The sequence below is a fragment of the Euphorbia lathyris genome, chromosome 2, assembly GCF_963576675.1.
Source record: "Euphorbia lathyris chromosome 2, ddEupLath1.1, whole genome shotgun sequence".
NCBI classification, from domain to species: Eukaryota; Viridiplantae; Streptophyta; class Magnoliopsida; order Malpighiales; family Euphorbiaceae; genus Euphorbia; species Euphorbia lathyris.
The window spans coordinates 98,883,030-98,910,342 of record NC_088911.1 but is presented as its reverse complement, the minus strand read 5'-3'; the positions used below and the strand labels follow the sequence as shown (position 1 = coordinate 98,910,342).

The 27,313-nt window shown below is 37.3% G+C and overlaps 2 protein-coding genes across 2 annotated transcripts; both read right to left on the bottom strand.

The window, feature by feature from the left end:
• Positions 1-10,135: 10,135 nt before the first annotated feature.
• Positions 10,136-10,609, bottom strand: LOC136217296 (stigma-specific STIG1-like protein 1). Its single transcript, XM_066003901.1, has one exon. The coding sequence runs from the start codon at positions 10,607-10,609 to the stop codon at positions 10,136-10,138; it is 474 nt and encodes a 157-aa protein (XP_065859973.1).
• Positions 10,610-15,100: 4,491 nt separating this feature from the next.
• On the bottom strand, positions 15,101-15,580 carry LOC136217295 (stigma-specific STIG1-like protein 1). The gene has a single exon (XM_066003900.1). It carries the CDS (start codon positions 15,578-15,580, stop codon positions 15,101-15,103), a length of 480 nt encoding a protein of 159 aa, XP_065859972.1.
• Positions 15,581-27,313: the final 11,733 nt, after the last annotated feature.

The window sequence follows — 27,313 nt, the reverse complement described above, 5'->3', positions numbered from 1 at the left end:
CACCATTGCCTTTTTGCCGTTCTTCTTATCTTTCCTCAGCGTGGGGCAGCTTGACTTTATATGGCTAGTTTGATGACATTCAAAGCATGTAATGGGCTTTGAGTTGTCTTTCTTGTATTTGCTGTCGCTGGACTCAGCTTTATACTTATCAAACTTTCTGTAAGGCTTCTTAGAATATTTGTCATTTTTCCTGAACAGCCTTTTCATCTTCCTTGTGATCATAGCCATCTCTTCATAATCTGTTGAGCTCCCATCAGTGGAGTCAGCTTTCATGACAAGAGATTTTTGCTTCTTGTCTTCAGACTTTTCCTTCACCTCGAAGTTTTTCATTGATATCTCATGGGTCAGCAACGAGCCGATGAGTTCGTCATATTTGTAGATGGTTAAGTCCTGAGCTTCCTCAACAGCGGTCTTCTTTGCTTGCCAATCTTTAGGAAGACTCCTGAGCATCTTTTTGACTTGTTCTTCCTCAGTGAAGATCTTCCCAAGTCTCTTGAGCTCATTTATGATGTTGGTAAACCTTGCATTCATGTCAGATATGCCCTCATCATTGTTCATCTCGAACAGCTCGTATAGTCTCATCTGCTGGATCACCTTGGACTCTTTTATTTTATTGGTTCCTTCGTAGGTGACCTCCAGCTTCTTCCAGGTCTCTTGCGCCGACTCACAACCTGAAATTTTATTATATTCTGCAGCATCGAGCGCATAGTGAAGCATATTAATAGCCGAAGCGTGATTTTGAAACTTCTTGAGATCATCCTCTGTCCATTTGGCCTCAGCTTTTACAACTGTTTGGCCAGCCACAACTTCGACAGGTACAAATGGGCCTTGCACTATAGATAGCCAGGCACTCATATTTGTAGCCTGAATGAAATTTTTCATCCTATTCTTCCAGAAGGTATAGTTAGACCCGAAGAATAGGGGAGGCCGAGTGATGGACAGCCCCTCAGGCAATATCTGAGTTGTTTGGTTTCCTGGGAGAAACCGAGTACTGTTTTCGCCCATAGTGGGGATCATCTCAAGGTTGTTAAACCTTTTACAGTGAGCTTTTAGGCTCTGATACCACTTGTTGGTCCCTTATAACGTTACAAGTATAGTTCCAAGGGGGGGTTAGGAACTATTTAAACTTTTTCTTAATTTAGGGCAGACTTCTTTTCTTAGGAGAAAAGGTTTTAACAGCGGCGCTGAGTAAACAGTAAGATACTGGCTTAGTCAACTGGTGACTAGGTCAGTTTCTTAACTTGAGTCAGGAGATAGCACTTAGAGTCTATTCCTGAGTTCAGATGTTTGATGCGCACAACTCAGCTTGACCTCTTTACTTGGTCAGTTTTTGATTATTTAAGCAAGCAATACATATAAGGAGTTTAAGGTAAGAAATGCGTTACTCAGCAGATTTATCCAGGTTCGGCTTCTAAGCCTACGTCCTGTCCCCGGAACACGTTCCGAGCTTTCGAATCCTCTACTGAGCTCTTTAAAGGTAGAGCCTCAAACCTTTTACAATCTTAGCAACTGAGTATAACAAGAGTACCTTCCTCTATACCTCTACTCAATCCTAATCTCTCGCTGAGTACTATAACCGAGTACTCAGCCTCTCCTTTCTAATCTCTAGAAATGATAAGTGTTTGTCCTAAACAATGATTGCTAAGACACCTTAGATGATTGAATAATCACTCTAGACTTTTACACAAAAGATATGAAATTTAGTGTAAGATTGCTTTGCTTTTTGCTTGCAGAACTTGCGTAGAAATTTGGTCAGCGTAATGGCTTTATCAAGTTCTGTGTTGAATGAAGCTTCTGATGGCACTATTTATAGAGACGTCTTGAGGCATCGGTCATTTTGAATTTCAAAATAACCGTTGGAGGGAAACGGCTTCCTGTCGTTGTCATCCTGACTTGCTCAGAGCTCTCAGCCAATCAGATTTGAGTATCTTCTGTCCTCGGTCAGCTTTTGGTCAGCTCGGCAGAATGTCTCTCCTTTTATGGTAAAGTCAACTGGACAGCATACTGTGTCGTCTGAACTTTACCCAAAGTGGAAACACTTTGTCTGGAAGTTTTCCTTAGCCAGCTGCTGTCTTGTACGCTTTGTCGAATCAACTCAGCAGCTTCGTTCCGAAGTTGTTCCCTGAAGGTCTTCTAGATCCTTCTTCCGCTGAGTTGCGTTTTGTCCATAACGACAACGTTTTGACATATGCGGGCCGAGTTGTCTTGAACCGTTTGACTTGGGCTTTGAATCTTGTATTGGGCTTGGGCCTTTTAATCCTTATGTCTTATAAGCAATTTAACTCAACATTGAACAAACACATTAGTAGAATAAATCAAAGCATTTAAACTTAGTGTGTTTAGAATATATTTTTAATTATACTTAAACAATTTTGTCAAATCAAAATTATGTGGAAAGGTGTTTCAACATTGTTTACCCAGTTCGCCACTCAATTTGAATGACTACGTTTGGGGGCACTACCAAGCCAGGATATTTTACTATAATGAAAGAGATGCGGATTGCAGAGAAAGAGGTTACATTTATACTCCTCAAGAAACCCTAATCGTCTGAAACCCTAATCGCCAAAAAGAAAAGAGATTACATTTATACTCCTCAAGAAATCCTACCCAATTGGATCGCTGCAGTTGGGCCCATCGCTGCAGTTAGGCCTATATTTTAGTCTCTAAAAGCCCAACATTGGTAAATATGGGGTACGTGTGGGAGAGTATGAGTCCATGTGCGGTTGAAACTTTGCTTACACCAAAAAAAGACGGGTTTTGGCGCATGTGTGTTGATATCTTGGCTATTAACAGGATTACCATATGGTATAAGTTCTTAATACCAAGACTTAGTGACATGATTGACCAACTTAGTGGGTCGAAGGTCTTTTGCAAGATCGATTTGCGGAGTGGTTATCACCAAATCTGAATCTGAACTGGAGATTAGTGGAAAATGACCTTCAAAATGACATTATTAAACCAGAAAAGATAGCCCATTCCTTGCTAACGGTCCTTACACCGAACCTCTGCTACGCTATACATAGACCGCAAGTAAACCAAAGCTGCTTGTTTTACGAGATGATTCTTAATCGGAATCTCATGCCAACCGGAGATGTTTAAAGTTGGAGACTCCGGCAATATACCTTTCAAGGTTGTGTAGCTGACAAAATCCATCTGAATCAATTATATTTCTAAAATCTAACAAATTGATAGGTTCTATTTGGTGTTAGGTTATAGGAGATGATCGTGTATATATATATACAGTTGAAGACACCCAATTATGGTAAAACATTGATACTTTACTAATCAGACTCTAATTATAACATTACTAATTCTATTCACATATACCTACTCCAACTATAATAGAATGTTGATTAATTCTGATCCACTACTCTATTTCTACCACCATGATTGGAATTCTAGAAATTAGAGGAAGGACGCAAAAAAAGCGAATAATAACTCCAAGAAAACATGGAAGGAGCGAACTAAGTGCTGAGAACAAACCCATAATATGTGGAATGGAATTAAATTTGGGGTTTATATCTATCTGCACGAAATACGTGAATATAAAGTCTCTGTTTATTATAAACTAGGGTTTAGCTTTAAATCCGTTTGTTAAATCTTATCTGTTGTATATGTAAAATGATAAATGGAGACATTAATTGTTTGGGTAAATTCCAAAAAAAACCCCTGTGGTTTCATCGATTTTCAAAAAAAAAACCATGTGGTTTGTTTTTACAAAAAAAAGGACCATGTTATACGCCGTTACCCGAAATAAGGAAAATGACTTAACAGTGTTAAATCTGATGACGTGGCAAGGGGTAAAACGGGAAAACCAATTTTTTTATTTTTATTTTTCTTTCTCTCTCTTTTCCTTCTCTCTCCTTCTTTCTTATTCTCCTTCTTTGAGAAACCGCAGCTCCCCTCTCATGGCTGACGGTCCTCCTTGCTCCGCCACCCTTTCTCTTCTCTGTTCTTCTTTCTTTTTCTCTTAAAATAGAACCAGTCCGGACCGAGCTTCTCATTTTCACAAAAGCTTCTCTCGGATTTCGGCTCATTTCGTTGAAATCCACTCACATCGGGGGCCAACGAAGCAGTTAGCGGCAAGATTTCTGGAAATTTCTAGAAATTTCAGCATAGTCAATGTCCAGAAATTACACCTCCTTCTCTTACGTCCGATCTGCGATCATCAGCGCCGTTCCAGAGCTAAGCAACGACGAAGATGCCCGATCCAACGCCGTCCAATTTGCCACTACTTGTGCTAAAAACGCCGCTGTGTTTGTCTGCTGTGTTTAGTTAAATCAATATCGCAATTTGACATGGATTTGTGCTGTCTCTACCTTTCTGTTGATTTATTCCATTGATTTGTGAGTTTGATTGCTAAATCCACATCCATTTTTCTTCCTCCTTTTTTCTTCAAAATTTCCAGATTCTGGAAAATTTCCAGAATTTCGAAGATGAAGAATTTCCAAGAAGAAGAGGATCGAGATGTGAAAATGGCAGCCGTTGACGAAGCCAACGCCGATGAGAATTGCAATGGACGCCGATGCCGATGAGGATTGCGATGCAGACATGAGAGGCGAAGAAGAAGGAGGCGAAGAAGAAGAAGGCCAGAAGCTAAGATTTGGGTATTTTTTTTATGATTTTAATTTTCTTTTTTCTTTTTTGTTATTTTTATTTTTTTATTTTAATTCGGATAATTTTGCCCCTTGCCACGTCATCAGATTTAACACTGTTAAGTCATTTTCCTTATTTTGAGTAACGACGTATAACACGGTCCTTTTTTTTGTAAAAACAAACCACAGGGGTTTTTTTGGAAATCGATGAAACCACAAGAGTTTTTTTTTTGGAATTTACCCTAATTTTTTATAATTCATATTTAAATAGTGAGTTGTTAATTGATAAATATAATTTTGCATCAAATATAAATTTATATGGTTATCAATAGGATTATAACTATTTTGAAGAAGAGGAGAATGATGAGGGCATCTCCTTAAACACACCAAGCCTAGCATGAAGGAGAGCTCACACATCGTGTCACCTTAGCCACACACCGTGTGAGCAAGGTAGTGAAGGGGGAACTCACAGATGAGGAACCATACGATGTGTTAGACTGGCACATATCGTGTGGCTAGTTCGCTGGAACTCCTAGAAATTTTAGTATAATTCACATGGCGTGTCATATCAGCCACATATTGTGTGAGACATTTGAATGGCAACCTGAGGAGATTGAATGAAGGCCCACATAGCTCGTCCGAAGAAATAGCCACATGTTGTGTGGTCCTACTTAGCGGCTAAGGAAGATAGCCATGTCACAGTTCTGCCATTATCCTGCTTCAATATATTTGCTATTTTGCCCTTAGTTTATTTCCTTCCATTTTACCCATATGTTGTAGTTTAAGCTTGTAACCCTATTAAGGGATTTTGCATCTTTTGCTAGCTAGTTTTGGGAGGTATTTAAGATCCAATCGTTATAAAGATAAAAAATTATTATCAATCAAACACAAACTTCCTCTTGGAAGCAAGGTCTTCTAACCTATTTGGGATTAACTCCTACTAGTTTAGCTAGTGAAGAAAGTATTCTTTGTTGGTTTAGTATTACAACCATCATTATCGTCATGAATCTGTATCAGATGAGGTTCTCGGAATATGGAAGAACAATCCAGTCTCTACATCAACCGTAAATTTAGGTCGCATACACCAAAGATTACACGAGTTAACAAACTTCAGTAACGAGCTTAATCCCAAATATGTACATGTCCCTATTATCTAACAATTTATATATCTATGATTATATTGAAAATATTGATACTCATTTTCAGCATAAGATCTGGGTTTGTGTTTCTCGGTCTTTTATAAGACTTATATATAGCTAAAATGGTTATTGACTATATTGATATACTTTGTACCCACATAAAGTTAGTATGAATTGCAGAAACAACTATCCAATTCTGGTAATGGAAAGAAGGTAATGACTTCTAAATTTGGAAACCTATAAAAAAAATCCTGTAGATATGCAGCAATACTATAGGCAACAAAATTCTTATCACTACAAGAAATGAGGGAGTTTCCATAATGATAGAGGCCGCATATATATGTTTCTTTTTACACTTATTTGAATTGGGTGTCCTTAATCAACTATTTTAACCCAATATTGTTTTAATTCAATTATCTTTAAATATGGTAAGATAAAGTGAACTGATAACATCACTTCCTTTGTTGTTAAGTATTCCTTCCCTAGAAGACGCTGTTGGGTTTGGCCGCGGGCACTTCGATGATAAAGTCAGTATAATATTGGAGAATAAATGGATATTCAAAAGAGCTTAGGAAAGTGTTGTTAACTTACTTGTAAACAATGTTATTAAAACCGAACCGGACCTGTCGAACTGGGAACCGGCCAGGAGTCCGATCCGAGGTAGTCCGGTTTGTTAAATCTTCAACAAACCGGACTGACCCGGGGTTGGATCGGAAACCGAAGGTCGGACCGAGAACCGGTACAACCCCAGTTTTTTGAAGATTTTATTTAAAAAAATATTAAATTAAAAAATAAAAAGTAGAGATCTGGTGAGCAGAAGAGAGATTGTGGCGGAAAAGAAGAAGATAGAAATGAGAAGAGGGAGATGAAGAGAGGAATAGCAACAAATGTTGTTGCTTTGGATGTCTGGATTATTGCTGCTCCTTCAACTAACATCAGACATTTGATACACCAAAAGTTACTGTTTTTTGAATTTTTTCTTAACAAAAAAATGGAAGTGGGTTAGAGGAGAGAGGAAGGAAAGCCAGTGATTTTTTCTAGGGATTTTAGAGATGCGTGTAAATTGAAAGAGGTTTACAGCTCAAAACACACTAGATTCTCTCACTTACTATATTATTAATTTTATTTTTTTAATTACAAAACACTCATATTTAACTGTCATCCGTTTAAATTTTTTTAATGGTGAAACTCAATACAACAACAACCTATTCATGTCACCTTACTTAAAAATGAAAAAAAAATAGTTTGTATTTTAAAAAATATTCAATTTTAAGTTAGATAAAAAAAAATAACAAATCAAAATTTATTTATAATTTATTTTGGTAAATCAATATTTATTTATAATTTATTTTGGGTATATATAATTTAGAAAAGTAATTTTAAATTAATTATATATATTTAATATATATAAATATTATTTTATTTATTTATTATGTCATCCGGTTCGATCAATCCGAGTTATCTGATCCTACCAAATGACCCGTGACCCTTTTACAAATTTGGGCTAATGTCCCGTCCAGTTCTGATAACATTGCTTGTAAAGATGTCCTAATGGGATATATATACTCCCTTTTGTAACATCTTTGCCTTATTTGGGCTTAATTGGGTCGTTTCATCATTACTTCCATTAATTGCCACTATTCCTATTAATTGTCATTATTATTCTCTAGAAGGAATAACAACTTCTTTTGGGATTCTGCATAACTGCTCAAGAGGCATACTACGTGGCAATGTACATATGTTCATTCTTTTCATCGTCTCATAGAGAATCCTTTAAACACGGATCTATATGTACATATCTTTGGCTCATCCCTTAAGCTGGCGAGTCTAACGTGCTAAGACATATGGAGATGAATCTTCTGATATAGATTCGCCTCCCCTATTGTAGATTCCCCTTGTTTCTTGTTTTTCATGTATTTGCCTATCTGTTGACGGTTGATCACATCTTTTCTGAATCTAGATGTCATCATGAGCTAAGTGAAATATGGAATACATGAGCACATCTAGCCTAGAGTTCGGAGGCTTCGGCCCTCCCAATCGCCGACTCCATTGCTAAGTAGCAGTGGTTATATATAAATACTATGGAAATGGAAGTATAAATTATCCGATGGACAAATACATAATCTTTTTTTTTCTTTTTTCACAATATTTAACAACACACAAATTTTATACTGTCACACATCTCCATGGAAAACATTGAAGGTCCTTATATAGAGCTTTCAACGATACGAAAACAACAAATCCCTTATCTTCAATTTCTACCACATCCAGTTATTACTATAAGAAAATAAAAGTTTACTCACGATATGATATTGTCGGTAATTGTTGATGTGGCAAAAGGTAAAATAATGTGCAAAAAAATTATCTTTCTTTTCTCTCATCTCGTTCTCTCTAGTCTCTCCTTCTCATTCATTTCTCCTCTCTCTTTTGTAAATTGTGTTGTCACTTCGTTTGCTTGAAACCTAACATGGGTCTTCTCTAGTTTCCATTTCTTGTTTGCATGTAATATAATGTCGTTTAGGTGCTTTGTCGAGTGCTGTGTGAGAAATTGTTGGGGGATTCATCTTCTATTTATTTACGCAATTGAGACATGTAATAGGGATGAACAACTGATCATAGGAAGGCTAGTGACGGCCCTCGGACCCTGATGCCAAAGTCAACTAAAATGTCCAAAGGAAAGGATAAACGAAGTATGCAGTGAGACTTTAGATGGAGACTGAGTGTGTCTCTTGATTTTTGTGGGAGTTTCTTGTATTCATAGGGATTCGAGCCATCATGAGTGGGTTGGCTTCCTAGTTACTCTATTTGGCATATATGGAGACATGAGATTGATAGATGACATGCCAGTCTCAGTGGCGTAGGTTTTTCTTAGGGCTAAATGTAAAATGAGATTATGCACGAACGCTTCTCAATGGTCTATGTGAATTACTTTCAACATTAGCTTGAGATATGGGCGGAGCCAGAGGGGGCGGGGAGGGTCGACCGACCCTCCGGCCCAGCCAAAAAACCCCAAAGAGGGGTTTTCCTCCCTAGCTCCGCCAAGAGCCGCCATGGCTACATTCTCCTTTCACTGACGTTGAAGCTCTAAACACTGAGAGAGATCTAACTCTCGTTGTTGAAGACGCTGGATTGATGGAGGCACGCATAAGTTTCTATCAATTTCATTTGTTTATGAAGTCCAACTGTTTAGGCCTGAAATCCACTATAATTTTTAGCCTTTGTTTGATTTGAAAGTTAATTATTTTAGTTTTTTTAGAAAGTTATTATTTTAGCCTATAAATTTAGTTTTTTTTTTTATTTTAGCTTAATAAATTGCTAGTGAACAGTGAACATGTCGAAAAAAAATCCAAAACATCTTTTGTATATAAACACATTTTTAGTATGAATCAAATTCTTGAGTTGTTATTTGAAAAAAAAAATTCTATATGCAGTGTAGCCTCTCCGAGGTCGGAGTCCTGGCTCCGCCATTGGCTTGAGATGGGTGCGCCATAGAAGGAAATTATATGAGTGCACCGTGAGAAAACAAGAGGTTAAGAATGTTAGAAGTGATTAATCAAAAACAAATAAACACAGAAAGAAAACATGAACAGTAAACAAAAAATTAAAAGTAAAGAGTTTAGACAAATCTGTGGCCTGTATTATCGGTTTCCTTAAGACAGATGTTCTCGCTATTGACAATCGTCTCTAATGATACAACAGATTACACAAGCGAACTCTTACCGAGTGTATAATAGTTATCACCGCAGTAGAATAAAACAACACGTACAGAGAGCATAAATATTTCAGAGTAATTTTTCAAAGTGTGTAAATCTGATAGCTCCATCATGTATATATAGAACTTGAATGGACATGTCACGACTGTTCACGAACTGACACGAGAACGAACACAATTGTTTATGAACAAGAAAGACTATTGGAATTTATACTAATTTCATTTATATATAAATTTTCCAACAATATTAGGGGGTGGGAAGAAGTAGAGTGGTGTTGTTTCCGGTGACCACAGTCCCATTATTTATCGTTGATGCCCTGAAATGCAGAGGAATTCGAAGAAAATAGAGGAAAGAAAGAGATATAGAGTTGTTAGACTTCTAGGCTTTGATGCTATGCTAAGAAAAGAATTTGAGTCTCAAATGAAGACTTCCATTGAGAATGTAATGAACTGATTATAGATTTACAAATAACATTTACAACACAAAAATATATATTTAAATTTAAAATACACTGGACTGATTCAAAGTAACTATAAAACCGGAACTACTATGCATCCCGTATCAGTTTGGGGCCTAATCAAATTTGGCCTTTATTGTATAATAAAATCATGAGTAATTAAATGACGAACAAACCTCAACCATATACAATTTCATATCGTACCTAGTATATATGTAATTGATTTAGAATTCAATAAGAATAACTGCACAGCCCATAGACGCAGTATTCTCCTTCCTTGCACCGATTTCCACAAACCCCACAATGTCTCTTATCATGAGCAAGATAAACACACTGCCCTCTGCAACAAGCTTGTGTGAATCGGCATTTGTTTTTGCAGGCGCCGCAATGCTTATCATCATTCTGCAAATCCATACATTTGTTGTTGCAGCATGTGTAGTTTTTTCCTTCTAAAATGTAGCACAATACGCTGTCTTTGTTGCAGTGATCAGCTGCCCTGGGGTTTCGTTCGTCTGCGAGGAAACGAGTCAGCCTTTTCGACGGCATTTCAACCACCTGCTGCTCATCTTTTGTGGTTTCAGAGTCTTTGGTAGGGATTTGGGGGTTTTGAATTTGATCATCCACTTTGGCGATGCCTCTCATGGTTAGGGTTACTGATAAACCTAATGTTATAGCCACGATAAGTACAACTTTGATTAGCTCCATTGCTATAATTATGGGTGCTGCAATGAAGTACTAGTTAGGAGATTTGAATAATGAGAGAGAGATGCTTGGGGAAGATGAAGAGTGGAGGATTTAAGGTTTGTAGTTTTATAGAGGAGGGTTGAGGCGGGAAATCAGGTAAAAGTTGGTATTCTTATGTACGTTGCTACGATTTTGGAAGAGTATTCCTGAGTTTACTTGTTAAGTACATTCGACACCACCATATGAATGTATACTATTAGCTCATTTCGTTTAGAGTTTTGTTTGGTACCGAAGTAATCAAATGTCAAACATTAATTGAATTAAATTTGAGTGTTATAATAGGAAAGGTATTCTTTTGGTATGAAGGAATTAAGTTGACTTCAATAAGTGAGAGGCTAAATAATAATTCTTTAAACCAATGTTATCAGAACCGGACCGGACATCAAACCGGATTTATAGCTGGATCACGGGTCACTTGATCGAATCGGATAACTCGGATTGGTTGAACCGGATGACGTAATAAATAAATAATATATATAATTAATTTGAAATTATTTTTATAAATTATTTATAATCCAAACATCAACATGACATACCTAAATTATATATACTAGACTGTAATAATAATATACTCCAATTTCAGTGTATACACATAGGGTCTGTTTGGTTCAGCTGTTAGCTAATAGCTGTTGCGGTTGCTGTTAGCTGTTTGCAGTTGTAGTAAGCTGTTAGCTGTTGCTGTTAGTTGTTTGTTATTAGCTGTTTAATTACTAGTGTTTGGTAAAATTATATTGAAATCTTGTTGTTCGGATTTAAAATGTCTGAAATGGACATGTTTTAAATTAATCAACGATAAAATTATAAAAGGAAAAATGTGAAAAAATGTCCATAACGTTTACAACTAGGAATAATTTTACTCTTAACGTCTAAAATGGTGCAATGGTTAGAGGTAAAATTGTTTTTGGCTACCAACATTAGGGGTATAATTGCACAATTTTAGACGTTAAGGGTAAAATTGCTCCTGGCTATAAATATTATGGGTATTTTTGCACCTTATCCTATTATAAAATAAAAAATATGTTACACAAATTAATAAAAATAATCTATATAAAAAATAAAAAAATTATTGACGCAACAAAACTTTATTCTTCCGGTAATTATGTTGTAGAAATATAAATAATGTTAAAGAATAAACATATTTTGTGGAAATAAGAAGGATATAATTTATTCAATAACAAATAACTACAAACAACTGTTTATGAAAAACTCTAAATAGGAGCTTTTCGTGAAACGCTCCAGAACGCTGCAGTTTTTAAAGAAAATGTTAAACGTTGCGGTTATATAAATATAACCAAACGCTATATTTCCTGCGGTTTGGCATGAAACGCTAAACGCTCCTGCGAAAAGCTGAAACAAACACCCTCATAATATACAGGTACAAATATTAAGGCATTATACTCATTTGTCTTGCCAAATTAAATTTCAAAGTCAATTAGGACTCTAAATTATCAAAATTATCAATCACGTCCCTGAACTAAGGGAAAGTCATCAATTGAATCTTCATCTTGTGCTAAAATTAGAAACTGTGACTATTTGATGCAGACTGTAATAATCTCTGTGTTGGTTCAAAATGAATTTAGGGAAGAGGGTCTAAAACCGTTCAACCGAATGATTTTCGATGAAGCCTCAATTGATGATTTTTATTTAGAATGAGGACTCAGTTGATGATTTTTATTTAGAATTTGGACTCAATTGATGATTTTTATTTAGTTCAGAGACTTGATTTATGATTTTAATAATTTAAAGTCCTAATTAATTTTAAATATTAATATATTGATTATAGTTTTGCTGCCTTTTGTAAGTAAATAAATAAATAAATAAATAAATAAATAAATTCTTTTGTCATGACTCATGTTGATGGGGATTTTCATAAAGCAAGTTTGTCCCACATCGGAGACAAACGACACAGCAATTCCGAATGCTTAGTATAAATAAAGGCTTCAATATAAGAATCCAAATTGCCTTAGAGAGCAGAATAAGCAGTGAGAGCTGCTTTGCAATTTGTTAAAACAAAATTTTAAAAAGAAATATTTATTGACCCGGGGTCACACCGGTTTCCGATCGAACCACTGGATTCCGGTTCAACAAACTGGAGAGACTTGAACCGGTTATCTGGCCTGTTCTTGGTCCGACCGGTCAAACTGGTCGGTCCGATTCGAGTCTGATAACATTTTAAACTGTAGAATACATTTAGATCATGTCACTCACATTCCCGAACTAATTGATCATGTCACTCATATTCCCGAACTAGTTTGGTCTGGGACCACTATAGAACGTCTCCTTAAAATGTCACTCTATCGGTCACGGGCTAAATAATACTGATAAATTGCATGATTTTTAATGCCCTCTATCGTCCGAGTGATTTTCTACAAAATAGGAGAGGTGCCGACTACCTGGCATAAGTACTCTGAAACTTAAGTCAATATCACTTTCAAGAAGTAGTGAATAATTAATGGAGGCTAGCTAGAGTTTCGGATATACATGAAAGATTATCTTAAACCCTCTATTTATATATTGTTGCAATCTATTAGGATTTTGGAGTGTCGTTTTCTTATTCTTATTGGGGGATCGTTTTGTCCCTTCATGAAGCCTCCACGTGTATTATATTTCTTTAATCATTTCACACTACACTCCTCTAGATAACATGCCCTGTGAGTACATGTCATTTTCATCAATAACCTTTGTCTGAATCATAAGCTCTTGTCATTAGACATTCGAGCGAGTTTTGTATTAATTAGCTTACATATCTAGGTATCCAACGTCCGAATTCGCGACATATTAGTACCCGCTCATTAATCCTTATCCAAACCCTTTATAGATGTTCTTAGGATATCCGGTCAGGTTTCCTGTAGAAGTCTAAAGGGAAATATTTGTAGATTATCAGAAGCCCTCCCTCAAAAGAGGTGAAAATGCCTTATAAGACTATGATAACGCTCGATTCTAATGCTCTATCCACTCAGGTTATAACACGATGAGAATTCCCCTAGGAGTGGAAGATGCATGATAAGTGAAGTAAAAAGAATAGTGTAGTGTTCAAACAAAACATTTTTATTTATAGTATCTTGGAGCCATAAAGATGGAATTATCCTCAGATTGAGACGGTCCTTTGGCATGTTTCACCTATGTGAAATGTGCAGTGGACCTTAATGTACTACTTAGAGCATATTCAATGCAAGCAACATAAAAATTGTCAAAACTTAAAACATCATCTTAAAATATAATATTTTGTTTTTTTACTAATCTACATTACTTTTGTGAACTTAAAAAAATGGTACTCCCTCCATTTCAAAATAATTGTCACATTTGACCAAAGCACACATATTAAGGAAATGATTGATTTGCATTAAATGTATGCAACATGGACTAGAATACCCTCTATCTCTCTTCATTAATAATTATCATTTTTTTTGTGTCTCTCATTAAATTGAACCGCTCTCCATACATTGAAAACTTAAAATAGCAAAAAATGTAATTAATATTAAGCTCATTAATAGGGGTAAAATAGGAAAATGTTGCATTGGAAACTAAACCTGACAAATAATATGAAATGGAAAAATTTGATCAAAAGTGACAATTATTTTGAAATGGATGCTAAGCAACTCCAAAAGTTGCTATTATGATTCCACAGATCATTGAATAATAAAATATTTTAATATTTAATCGTATTTTTTATTAAAAAAGATAGAAAGGGTGTCAAAAGGTAACAAAAAGTGACAATATTGTTATAAAAAAAAAGTAACCAACTCGTGTTTCTCCAAGCAATACACTCTTTCAAGCACCATTCACCTCACCAAGCACTCCCCGTTAGAGATGCTCTTAGTGGGCTTAAATGAGTCATTCTATATCATAGGATGAATATTAGGATATTAACATATGATTTTATATAGAGAGGGACATATGGCTGGTCCTAACAATTTACGGATTCTAGGCGAAATAATAAATAAAGGTCAATTTAATAAAATAATTATACGTAAAAAATTTTGAAAATATATTTTCAATACATGATAAAAAAAAATGTATTTCATTAATAAGTATACGATATTTATTATAGTGTTAACTAAATACATTTGTTTACTTAAAATTAAAAAGAATGTGTTAAATTAATGGAATACTTTTTTTTTTTATCGTGTATTGAAAAATTAACCCTCTCAAATTTTAAAAAATCAGTTAGATATTTTTTTTAAGTTTTAAATATGAATTATGTGAGCATTTTGCAACCCTCCAACCTTGCACACCTTAGGCGAGCACTGAGTGAACCAAATGAATACAACAATTTTATTATATAATCTAACTGAAAGCATAACAATTATATTTATGTAGTTTGAACGGGCTCATCAAATTTGGCCTTTATTGTATAATAAAATCATATGATTAATTAAATGACGAACAAATAAACCTCAATCATATACAATTCCATACCGTACATAGTCTATATGTATTTGATTTTAGAAATTAATAAGAATAACTACACATCCCATAGACGCAGTATTCTCCATCCTTGCACCTATTTCCACAAGCTCCACAATGTCTTTTATCCATAGAAAGATAAACACACTGTCCTCTGCAACAAGCTTGTGTGAATCGACATTTGTTTTTGCAGGCGCCGCAATGTTTATCATCATTCTGCAGATCCATACATTTGTTATTGCAGCATGTGTAGTTTTTCCCTTCTAAAATGTAGCACAATACGCTGTCTTTGTTGCAGTGATCAGCTGCTCTTGGGTTTGGTTCGTCTGCCAGGAAACGACTCAGCCTTTTCGACGGCATTTCAAGCACCTGCTGCTGCTGCTCATCTTTTGTGGTTTCGGAGTCTTTGGTAGGGAATTGGGGCTTTTGAATTTGATCATCCACTCTGCCGATGCCTCTCATGGTTAGAGTGATTGATAAACCCAATGTTATAGCAATGATAAATACAACTTTGATTAGCTCCATTGTTATAATTATGGGTGCTGAAGTGAAGTTTTAGGAGATTTGACGATGAGTGAGAGAGATAGAGAGGGGGTTGGGGAAGATGAAGAGTGGAGGACTCAGGGTTTGTAGTTTTATAGAGGCGGGTTGAGCCAAATCAGGTAAAAGGTGGTATTCCTGAGTTTACTTGTCAAGTTTCTTTGGCCACCCATACGTACATTCGAAACCACCGTATGAATGTCGACCTTTTTGTTTACAACCCAAGCAATCAAATGTCAAACATTTGAGTGTTATAATAGGAAAGTTATTTTTTTTAGTGTGAAGAATCAACGTTGACTTCCACGTTCATGGAACTTAAATATTGGTTTTTAATTTTAGTCTTGGATTAAAAAAATAATAAACTAATTAGAAAAAGTAAAAAAAAAAAATTGTGATTTGACAGATTACATATATAGTCTTGTAATTTAAAAATTAATATAAACGAGTGTTTTATGATTTATTTCGGTTAACAATTACACTTAAGTCATAAAATGATCGATGATTTGTAGGTTGTACAAAAGTTCATGAGCAGCTTGACGTTCGGTAAGATAAAAATTCGACCGTGTTCGACTAGATTTGAGCACAGTGAAACTCGATTTGAAAGCTCATGCTCGATTCTATGTTGACGAACAAACTTGATTATAATGTTCATTAAGATGTTTGATATGACTATTTGTAATAATAGTATTTCTATAAAGGGGAATGTAAACAATATAGTTTTGTGTAAATTTAGTTTTGTAGGTTTCAAAACTATGTAGTTTTGTGTTAAAGAAATTTTAAATAAATATAATTAATGAGTTGTTCGTGAGTGAAGTTCACTAATATAAGTAACAAGTTGTTCGTGAATAAGCTCACGAACATGATGTTAAACTCGACCTCGTCAATTTTTTAACAAGTCGAGTATGAGCAGGCCAAAACTCGGTTAAAAATGAACTTTAAAAGAAGAGCCAAACACATATTATTAGCCTATATAATATTATCTTAAGGAATGTAATGCAAAGAAGGGTTGATAGGAAGAATTTGTGTTTTCTTACCTTAAGAAAGTTCACAAGCTAAACTTGTAAGAATTAGAATTCCTAACATAACGCTACTAGAAAATTACCAAACTGCGATAGATTATTCGGACAGAAATATTTTCGTCACAAATTTATAACGGATTTTCGTCAATAAGCTTTCCGTAAAAGTTGAGATGGAAATTTGTGACGGAACGAAATTTTTCGTCAAAATGAATTGGTGGAAGAATTCACGTGGTCACATGTGACGGAATGTGTGACGTTTTTAGAGCCGCTTTTATCCATTCCGTCACAATGGAAAAGTAGTTTTATAATTTGACTTTATCTAAAATATTAAATAAAACTGATTTTCAAAAAAAATATATATATATATATATGTGTGGTTTTATAAAATAAATATAATAATTTTAATTTTTTAACATGAACATTATTTAAAAAAAAATGTTAAAGAAAAACATTAACATAAAATTAACATTAACAAAATTAAATTAAATTTAAACAGTAATTGAATTTAGATTTTTCAATTTCTAATTTTACCCTTCAATGTCACTGGTCCAAGAACACATGTTATGGACATTTTTATACTTAACACAATCCACTCCCATCATTTTCCACCAATATTTTAGAATTTTCTTATTCTTTTCTTTTCATTTCATTCCTAATATCTCTTTAAAGAGAGCAATTTCATATTTTGGTTTGATAAAAAGTTTTCTTACGTACATGAAAGAGATGAATTTATACCTCATCTAACCCAAAAGGTAAAATTGTATCAAAACCCGAATACATAAAACCTAATCTAATTTTAAAGAGAATGTCAAAATGTAAAATTACCAAAACTAATTAAACCTAATAGGAAATTTGATAAAGAGAAAGAAGATGTAATAAAATAAGAAATTTAAGAAATTAAACAACCTACTTAAAATGGATAAATGAGAGGGGCGAAATGTAAAGAGGGAGTGAGGATGAAACAAAAAGAAAGAGAAAATAAACTCTTTCCAAATTGAAAGAGAAGAGTTGGGCGTAAAAGCCCAGCATAATGATTGGAGATCGTCGACCATGAAGTTGGGTTGACGGTCCAAAATCCTTCATTTAGATTAGATGGATCTTTGGGTCGATGACCCAGGATCCGGGTCGGTGACCCAAGATTCAAAAATTGCCCTGTCACTTATTTCCATTCCTCTGATACTCCCTCGCTGCGCTCCCAAAACTCTTAACTCTCTAGTGCCTCCTGATGGTCCATTTGAACACTATTACATTGGTTAATAAACTCATTATGATCTTCCATGCTTCATCGTTGATTTGATTTGAGCCTCTTTGACTCGATTTCTTCCAACCATCCAGTCTATCATTTCAATCACCTTGATGTCCTCATCATACATTATCTCTTAAGAAGAACTTGACTTCAAGTTATGTGTTAAGTATGGAAGAAGCTCATCGGTCTTGAACGAACTCAAATTTTTCATATAGAACGAAATTGTTGTTGTTTGCAACTAATTTGAGATTACCACCTCATAAGCTTTCGGGTTCACTTTCTTCACATGCATGAAAGGATCATTTTGTTGAGGTTGAAGCTTGTTATTCAGTGTGCTTGAAAATCTCGCGATGCTTGATTATACAAAAACTTCATCCTTAATTGAAATTTTTAAGTTTCCCTGATGCTTATCCTTTTTGGCATTCCTATTGGCATCCTTCTTCCACTCTTCACCAACATCAAATGGAATGTCTCGGCGGAAATTATCAAATGACCCATAAACACTCTTTGAAGCCCTTACATTGCTTTGGGTAGACCAACCTAGACTTTCATATCATTCTCTTCAATAACCTGAACACCATTCCACCATTCCTAAATTGTTTTCACATGTTATTCATTCACTCGGACACCATTCTTATTCATTACATACTTCAAGAACACCGCACTCCTCATTTCAAGCTCGTTTTTTCCTCCTCCTCCTCCTCATTCTCAAACTCGTACTTCTCATTTTCAATCTAATCTCGCTTTCAAATCCATTTTCCTAAGATCTATCTGATCAAGCACGTCACTACCCATTGTGTACTCAATCCATCCTTCATTTAACATCTGAAAGACTTAACTCTCGTATGGTTCTCTTCACAACTTAAGTTGACTGTTCCATTTTCCAAGTTCCAGGAACCATCTAACTCGCCATGTCCTAACATTCAACCTCCCTTCTTTTCATAGAAAATATCAAGCCACATTTCACTTTCCTCTCCATCAAGATCAATAACCCAATCTTCTTTAAGCATACTAGTAAAGTTTTTCCTAATGGGCATGTTCTTAAACACATATGGGCTACCATTTCCAACATAAGCTTTTATAATCTTACCACACACAAAATCAATCTCCCCAATGTCCCCACTTAATAAAACTCCTTACTCCTCATTCACAAAAAAAAAAAATCAAATCTTCATGTACAATCTCATAAACTCAAAATGAGAACTTAAATCATCTTTAACAACAGAAACATCCAAATTCTTATTAACATTTTCTATACATATATCTTCAACATAAGAATTTGACAAATTGATATTGTTTTGGATTAAAGACATTGATGATAATTTTTTTGGGGAAACAAATAATCCTTATTGGCATTAGGAGATGACTCCATTTGTTCCTCCATTTTTGTGCTTCTCGAGTTGTTAGAGATTTTCCATCTCCATCTCCATATATTGTTTAAACTCTTAAATTAATCGATGTGCTTTCAACTTGGATGGAATCAAGTGTTTGAATAAGTCTCATCTTAAGAGACGATCAATGCTCTGATACAAAATGATGCAGAGAGAGATTGAAAGGGATAATTGGTGTTTGTTTTTGACCCTAAACAAAGAAAGAAAATTCACGAGCTAAACCTGTAGGAATTAGAAATCCCCACTATAATTGGGTATGAACCCTAGTTTCTATTTAAAGAGAGTAATTACAGATTTAAAGGTTTTCTCACATTACATGAAGTGAATTACTATACATAGCCACAATTTCCTACCTCTAGCCCCGTGAATAGACGGAAATACCCTTTGAACAAATTTTGAAAAAACCCAAAACCTCTCAAACACCCTAAACGCTATTGGATCAAATCCGGACTAATTTCTCAACCAAACCATGGATCGTGACAGGGACGGTAAAGGGAAAGTAAAAATGGTACGATTTACGGTTTTCGTTTGATGATTTTAGCTTCATTTTTTAATATGTGGCTCTTTTTTAGAATTACCGGAATCGCAGTCGGGCGTTTGAACATTACGTCCGACTTGTGGTGCGGGCGTGATAGCCTCATGCCCGCACCATAGGTCGGGCATAATGTTCAAACGCTCGAACCACAGGTCGGGCGTAATGTTCATACGCCCGCACCATAGGTCGGACGTAATGTTCATACGCCCGAGTGGTATTTGGTGTTTTTTTATTTTTAAAAAAATTATAATTACATTTAATTAGATTGTTAAATGTTAAATGTTTAGATTGATTTGATTATAATTTATATGTTAAATGTTTAGATTGATTTTATTATAATTTATATGTTAAATGTTAAATGGTTAGATTGATTTGATTATAATTTATATGTTAAATGTTTAGATTGATTTGATTATAATTTATATGTTAAATGTTTAGATTGATTTGAATATAATTTATATGTTAAATGTTAAATATTTAGATTAATTTGATTATAATTTATAAGTTAAATGTTAAATGTTTAGATTATTTTAATGTAATTTTGTAGACGGAGCGGTCTACTATCGCGGGGAAATCTATCCCGTCATCTGCTTGTCGTCTAGATATGGACGAGGAGGAGGATACACCATGACATACGAGACAGCATGGTATTGATATATCGGGTCATAGACAGAGAGGGGATGCGACGGAGCAGGTGCAGAGGGGTCCGATTGTGGAGGCTGTATTGGATCAGCCTGAGATTCGGGGAATGTAGGCGGCGACGGATTATGATGACCGGGATCGTGATGTTGATGTTGTGGATGACTATTTCCAAGAGGTAGCCCAGGTACAGCGACAACCTGTATCTGGTGGTGATGGTGAGGGTGAGGATGGCGATGAGCAGCCGGCCCAGGGCAGACAGCGTAGAGGTGGTCGCTTTGCGAGTACATGTATTTTTAATTTGCGTATAGTATTTTAAATTTTAGTATAGTATATTATAATTTTAGTATAGTATAGTAGTTTAGTATAATTTTATAATTTTAGTATAATTTTACTATAGTATAGTATTTTAGTATAATTTTATAATTTTAGTATAGTATTTTTAATTTTAGTAAAGTATAGTATTATTTTAGTATAGTATTTTATAATTTTAGTATAGTATTTTTAATTTTTAGTATAGTATAGTATAATTTTAGTATAGTATTTTATAATTTTATAATTTTATTTAAAATTTCAGGGACCAGCAAATGTTCCAAAGCTAGTGAGGACCACAGCTAGATTGTTTTTAGGCCGGTGGATGGTGACCCCATTGATGGTTCTGTGATTCCTAGTTTTCTAGCATATGTTGCCTCACGGATGTTGGGAGGGGAGCTTCGATCGTTTCTGACATGCTACAACAGATCATTAGCATGTCAGAATTTGGGGGTGTGGTTACGTGGTGCGACACCTGAGGTAAAAATAATTTAGTTTGTCAAAATTATTTTAATTATTATTTTTAACCCTAAACCGCAAAAAAAAATATTAATTGTATATGTGTCATTTTACAGCTACGGGATATGGTCGAGAGGACTGGGTTGTCGCACCTCCCATCCACCATGTTCAGGAACCTCGACACCCCGTTGTTATCTACGTTCGTGGAGCGGTGGCAGCCCGATACGAACTCCTTCCACATGCCGTTCGGAGAGATGACTATTCTACTGCATGATGTATGGCAGATTCTGCGTATCCCGATCGACGGTGCAATGGTCTCCGAGTCTCCCAGTACTGAGCGGCTGCGTGCCATGTGCATGATGATGTTCGGGGTGGATCAGGAGGAGTTGCTGTCGCCGATCCGAAAATACTAGAGTGGTGGAGGTGTATTTGTTGATGTTGTACACAGACTTACCAGCGAGGGTAGGGATGACGCGACTCGGGCCACGGTGTGAATGTGGCTTATGCTCGGATCCACCTTGTTTGTCGACAAGAGTGGCGATAGGATTAGGCCGTCCCATCTGGCTGAGGTTCACGGCAGTGTCAGAGGGGCAGCTGGACTTTCATGGGGGTCTGCTACACTTGCCACATTATATCGGCAGTTGGGGACAGCGAGCAGAGGAGACTGCTCTGGTATTTGCGGATGTTTGACGCTACTACAGGCATGGATATACAAGTATTTTTCGGTGTTCCGACCACATAGACTACCACACAAGATCCCACCTAACCGTCCCCGTGCATGCAAATGGAAGGTCGGGGTTCTAGGCAAGACGATCGCCCGACTAGAGACCATACATGCACAGCTGGACTGCATAACGGCAGCCGAGGTATTTTATAAAATTTTAGTATTAATTATAGTTTTATTTATAATTTTAGTATTAATTATATTTTTAATTTTAATTTTATAATTTTGGTATATTTTTATTTATAATTTTAGTATAGTATTTTTAATTTAAGTATTATTTATAGTATATTATTATTTATTATTGAGTATTATTTTTTGCAGGTGACGTGGTTGCCTTATGGTCCTGTTCCTAATGATGATCAACTTCGAGTGTCCTACGCTGGTTGGATATGGTGTAGAGACATTATCGAGCCGTATATGCCGGATCGAGCGTTACGTCAGGTCAGATATACTCAGCTTATCCTGACTGAGCGTATTAGACCTGATAGAGCAATACGACCATGGAAGTCTTTATCGTACAGGCTCACGCATTCCTCTATCACAGTTGAGGATACCTGGCGGAGATTTCCATCTGCTCAGGGCATTGATCGGAGGAGATGCCGGCCAGTTGGATACGATCCCACTGCCTGTGATGCTACTTACATGGACTGGTACATGAGATATTCGCATCCTCATCTCCTTCATGCCCCACGGGATGGACCGGTCGAGCATGATCGCTCCAACAGCGAATTTGTAAGTTTATTATTATTTAATATTAGTTTACATGTGTTTTTTTTAATATTTATTTATTTATTTGCAGTGGGTTAGCTGGTTGTGGCGTATCACACAGCGAGCGGCTACCGGCCGAACTGATGAGGAGGCTCCACTTATTAGGAGCGAGATGGATGAGTTTATGAACGCGTGGCGTCGGGCGAACTGATATATGTTTTTATGTGTTTACTACTATAACTTATTACATTTTAACACTTTTGAGATTATATGTACTCTTTTATGTTTATTAATTTATTTTAATGTTTATGTTGTTAAATTTTATTTTGTAAAAGGGTAATCCGAGTTAAATTCCGTAATTTTTATTTCTAAAACGTTAATCCGAGTTAAATTCCGTAATTTTTATTTCTAAAACTGATTATAATTTATAATTATACATTTTTTTCCAATCCCAGCCACGCGGGTGTGAGGATATCACGCCTCACCCTGTGGTGAGGCATGAGGCTATCACGCCTCACCGTAGGTGCGGACGTGATAGTCTCACGCCTCACAACAGGGTGAGACGTGAGGGTATCACGTCTCACCGTGTGGTGAGGCGTGATACCCTCACGCCTCACCCTGTGGTGAGGTGTGATTACCTCACGCCCGCGTGCCGGGAGAGGAAATTATCCTCCATTTCCCACCCCAAAGCTTCAAAGGGTATTTTCATCATTTCACAGGACTAGAGGTGGGAAATGGAGGCTATGTTTAACAACACCCTACATGAAAAAGATAAATCTATACCCTCTAACCTAAAGGGTAAAATTACATCAAAGTCCAAATACATAAAACCTAATCTAATTGGAAATTTGGTAAATAAACTAAACAGAAAAAAGGTAATAAAAAAATAAAGAATATAATTAAAATGGACAAAATGTAAAAGGAAAGTGGAGCCAAACAAATAAAACAAAACGAAAATAAACGAATTCCAAATTGTAGATTTATTTTTATATATGCAATGCGGAGAGCTTACCCTGCGGCGACAACTCAACGCAGCTAGGGTTTCAGACGTTTTTCTGGATTTCTCCGGCGATCGTCCGGTGTGAGACGTTGTTGAACTCTACGACTAATAATGGTGGAAGGATTAGAGAAGCAGTGGAGCAAAATGAAATTGACCGATGCGGAAGAGGAGACGATATCGATCGAGAAAGAAGTGGATGGATTGCACGTCGATAATTCTAAGAAGGTTATTGGCAGATTGATTTCATCTAAGCCCCCGAATATTAGAGCTATGGAAAATGCTTTTAACGTGGTGTGGAAAACACAAAAGGGCTTCAAAATCAATGAGAGTGGAGATGGACTCTTCGTAATTGAGTTCCAATCTAAAAAAGACAAGGAGAAGGTCCTAACTGACTCACCCTGGCATTATGACAGGCACTTGATTGTATTAGCAGACATGGAGGGGGTATCACAAATATCAAAACTGGATTTGAACTCGTGTGAATTCTGGATTCGTATGATTGATGTGCCATTAGAATGGAGAACAACCGGACTGATAGCAAAGTTGGCTGGTCGGATTGGTGCGGTTATAGATATCGATGAGAACAATATGGAGATGACGGCTAAGTATGTGCGGGCCCGGACTCGTATTGACATAACCAAACCTTTGCCCCGGGGCATAAAGGTGCAGTACACGAAGGGGGAGATTATCTGGATACCCCTTGATGACCCGCGAAGCCAAACCGGGCTGAATTCATTACACGGGCCCAGCCCATACTTAGATCCATGGTCTAAGATGGGATGGGACCCGAATAGAGGAAGCGGGTGAAGTGAGTAACCGCCCCGAATTCCTAAATGGAGCACTAAAACTCCCACTCAGGACAAACGATACCACGTTTGTTGCCACGAAAGCCACGAGAGGGGGCATGACCTAAAAAGGAGTAACCGCCCTCGGAACATGGCCTGGAAGGGGTAACCGCCCTCGGCGGTTACTTAAGAACACTTATAAAAAGCCCTAAGGCCAAAGGGGGAAAGGTACATTCACATTTTTCCCACAATACTATTGTCAATTTACCAACCCTCCTACAAAAACTGACTTGATCGTCGGAGAGTTTTCCCGGAGATCCTGTCTCCGGTTCTGTTTTGCAGGTAACTACGGCGGAGATCATCAAATCGGATCCAGCAAGTTATCATTGGTGCGGTGAAGGTGGACCTTTTTTTACCAACATTTGGTTAAAGGTACACAAAGAACATGTCAGAACCATCACGAACGACCGGCGTTACAACCAGATCCACTAGTATGAACTCAAGGGGTCCACGGATTGCGAATTCGCAACCTGCAAGTACGCAGCCTGTGGTGCCTAGCTCGTCAAGCCCTTCGGGACAATTGAGTCCCTTATTGGAGGTTCAAGTGCAAAATGAAATGGAGATATCCAATAGCGATTTCGTACAAATGGCAGGACAAGTCTTGGCTTCAAATATGAGCCAAGCGGCGGGGGATCGAATGATTAGTTTGTTAACCGCAATGGCCGATCATAATACCGCCGTGGCGGCTGCTCCTCAACAACCTGTTGTTGTCTCCACACAACCATCGACTACTGCCGCCATATCTGCGCTTCCGCAGCCATCTCGAGAGCTAACCCAGATAGGTCAGAGTAGTCGCATGAACCCACGCAGCCATCCAAGCAACTACTCGTACCACGATCCTAGTATGACGATCCATCCGACCTGGCAAACATCCCAACCGACATCGGGAATGCCAGGAATCCTTCCACTACAACACACGGAACCCTTGGTTAACGGGCATTCAGAATTAATGGCGTCTGGGGCGAATACGTTTGGGCAGGAGTACACCTGGAACTTTGATCCTATAACCGGACGACGGCTAGAACCACGGCGAGAACAAATCTCAACATCAATTGGCGGGTGGATGCCACCTAGAGTTCACCAGCAGCGGATGGAAGAGGTTCGGCGAATACTCAATCTTGAGTTGGAAGATCAACTACGGAACATGATGGAGCGAATGGGGTACACGCCTAGGGCGAGAGCAGAGGTGCAGAGTGATTCGCCTTTTGCTCCGTCGTTGCGAGAATTTATACCAGATCACAGGATAAAGGCCCCGGCGATACCTAAATACTATGGGGATCCTAATTCTGATCCTGAGGCTCAATTCAGGAACTACAGAGAATTAATGGATGTTGCGGGAGCGAGTGAAAGTATAATTTGCAGATTATTCTCGACCACTTTGGGCGGAGCGGCATCTGATTGGTTTCAGTCTTTACCTGCTGAATCTATTCACAACTGGAATCAATACAGTCGTGATTTCTGTGCCAAGTTCGTGGGCTGGAAAGCGGCAGATGTGACGGATAGGCAGCTGAAGGAGATCAAACAGAGGAACTATAATTCCCTAAGGGAATTTGTTGTCGCATTCAACGATATTCTGGTGCGGTTGCAGAACCCGGATATCGTGAGCATCCGCAACATCATGGCGGATGGAACCACGGATTGGAGCATGCGGGAGGAAATCATCCGTAACAAGCCGCGCACAGTGGCCGAACTCATGAAGATAGCAAAGGAATTCATGGAAGTGGACGATGTCAACAGAGAACATAGAGCTCAAACCCGGAGAGAGAGAGATGCTGCTAGATCCACTTCGGACAATCGACGCCAGACCCAGTCCAAGGGTAATTTTGTTCACAGAGGCGATCGCTCCTTTCAAGGGGGAGGATATCAAACACCATTGAATACGACTCGCCAGGAGGTGTTACTTTGGATCGAAAAGAACCCCCTGAAGAAGGATGTGCGGTTCCCCGAGGCGAAAGACCGAACTAGTTTGGGGCGATATCCTAACAAATATTGCAGGTTCCACAGATTGAACGGCCATGACACGAACGATTGCTATGAACTGAAGAAGGAAATAGAAAAGCTGATTGAGAGGGGCAAGCTAGGCCAATTCGTAAGAAAAGAAACGATTGATGAGAAAACAACGCTCCCGCATGAGGGAGAAGCAAGGCCCGAAAAGAAACAGAAGAAAGGGGTGATAAACATGATAGCTGGCGGGATCTATGAGCCGCCAATAAAAAAGGCTCGCCGTGAACAGCGAAAAAGCAACACGCATAGGGGGGATGCCCTCAATTACTCATTTGCGTGAATCACGGAGCCGCATGCGGATGCTTTGGTGATTACGATGGCTGTAGAAGGATGGGACGTCAAGCGGGTCCTTATTGATACTGGCAGTTCTTGTAATGTTATTACTCGGACTGCATTCAACAAGTTGGGAATTAATGACGAGCGAGTGGAACATACATTCATGGATGTAACTGGTTTTGGAGGTCAATCATCTCAAACAAGTGGACAAGTGGTGTTGGAAGCAGAAATGGGCGATAAGAATCTAAAATGGCGAGGTGATCTAGAATTCGCAATTGTTGATCTCCCGTTGGCCTACAACATAATTCTGGGGCGTCCGTTCCTATCGGAAACGGAATCGCTCATCTCAATGAAGCACTTGACATTACATTTGCCAACACACCAAGGGCGAGTCATAGTTGAAGGTGATCAACTTGTATCTCAACAAGCCTATACATTGTCACTTGAACCAAAGCCAGGTGAAGAGGATAAAGTTGATGAGAAGTTGCCGGCAGAAGCATTAGGAGAAACAGAACTATTCGCCATCTCAAATGACAAGAATGTACGAATAGCGGCAGGAC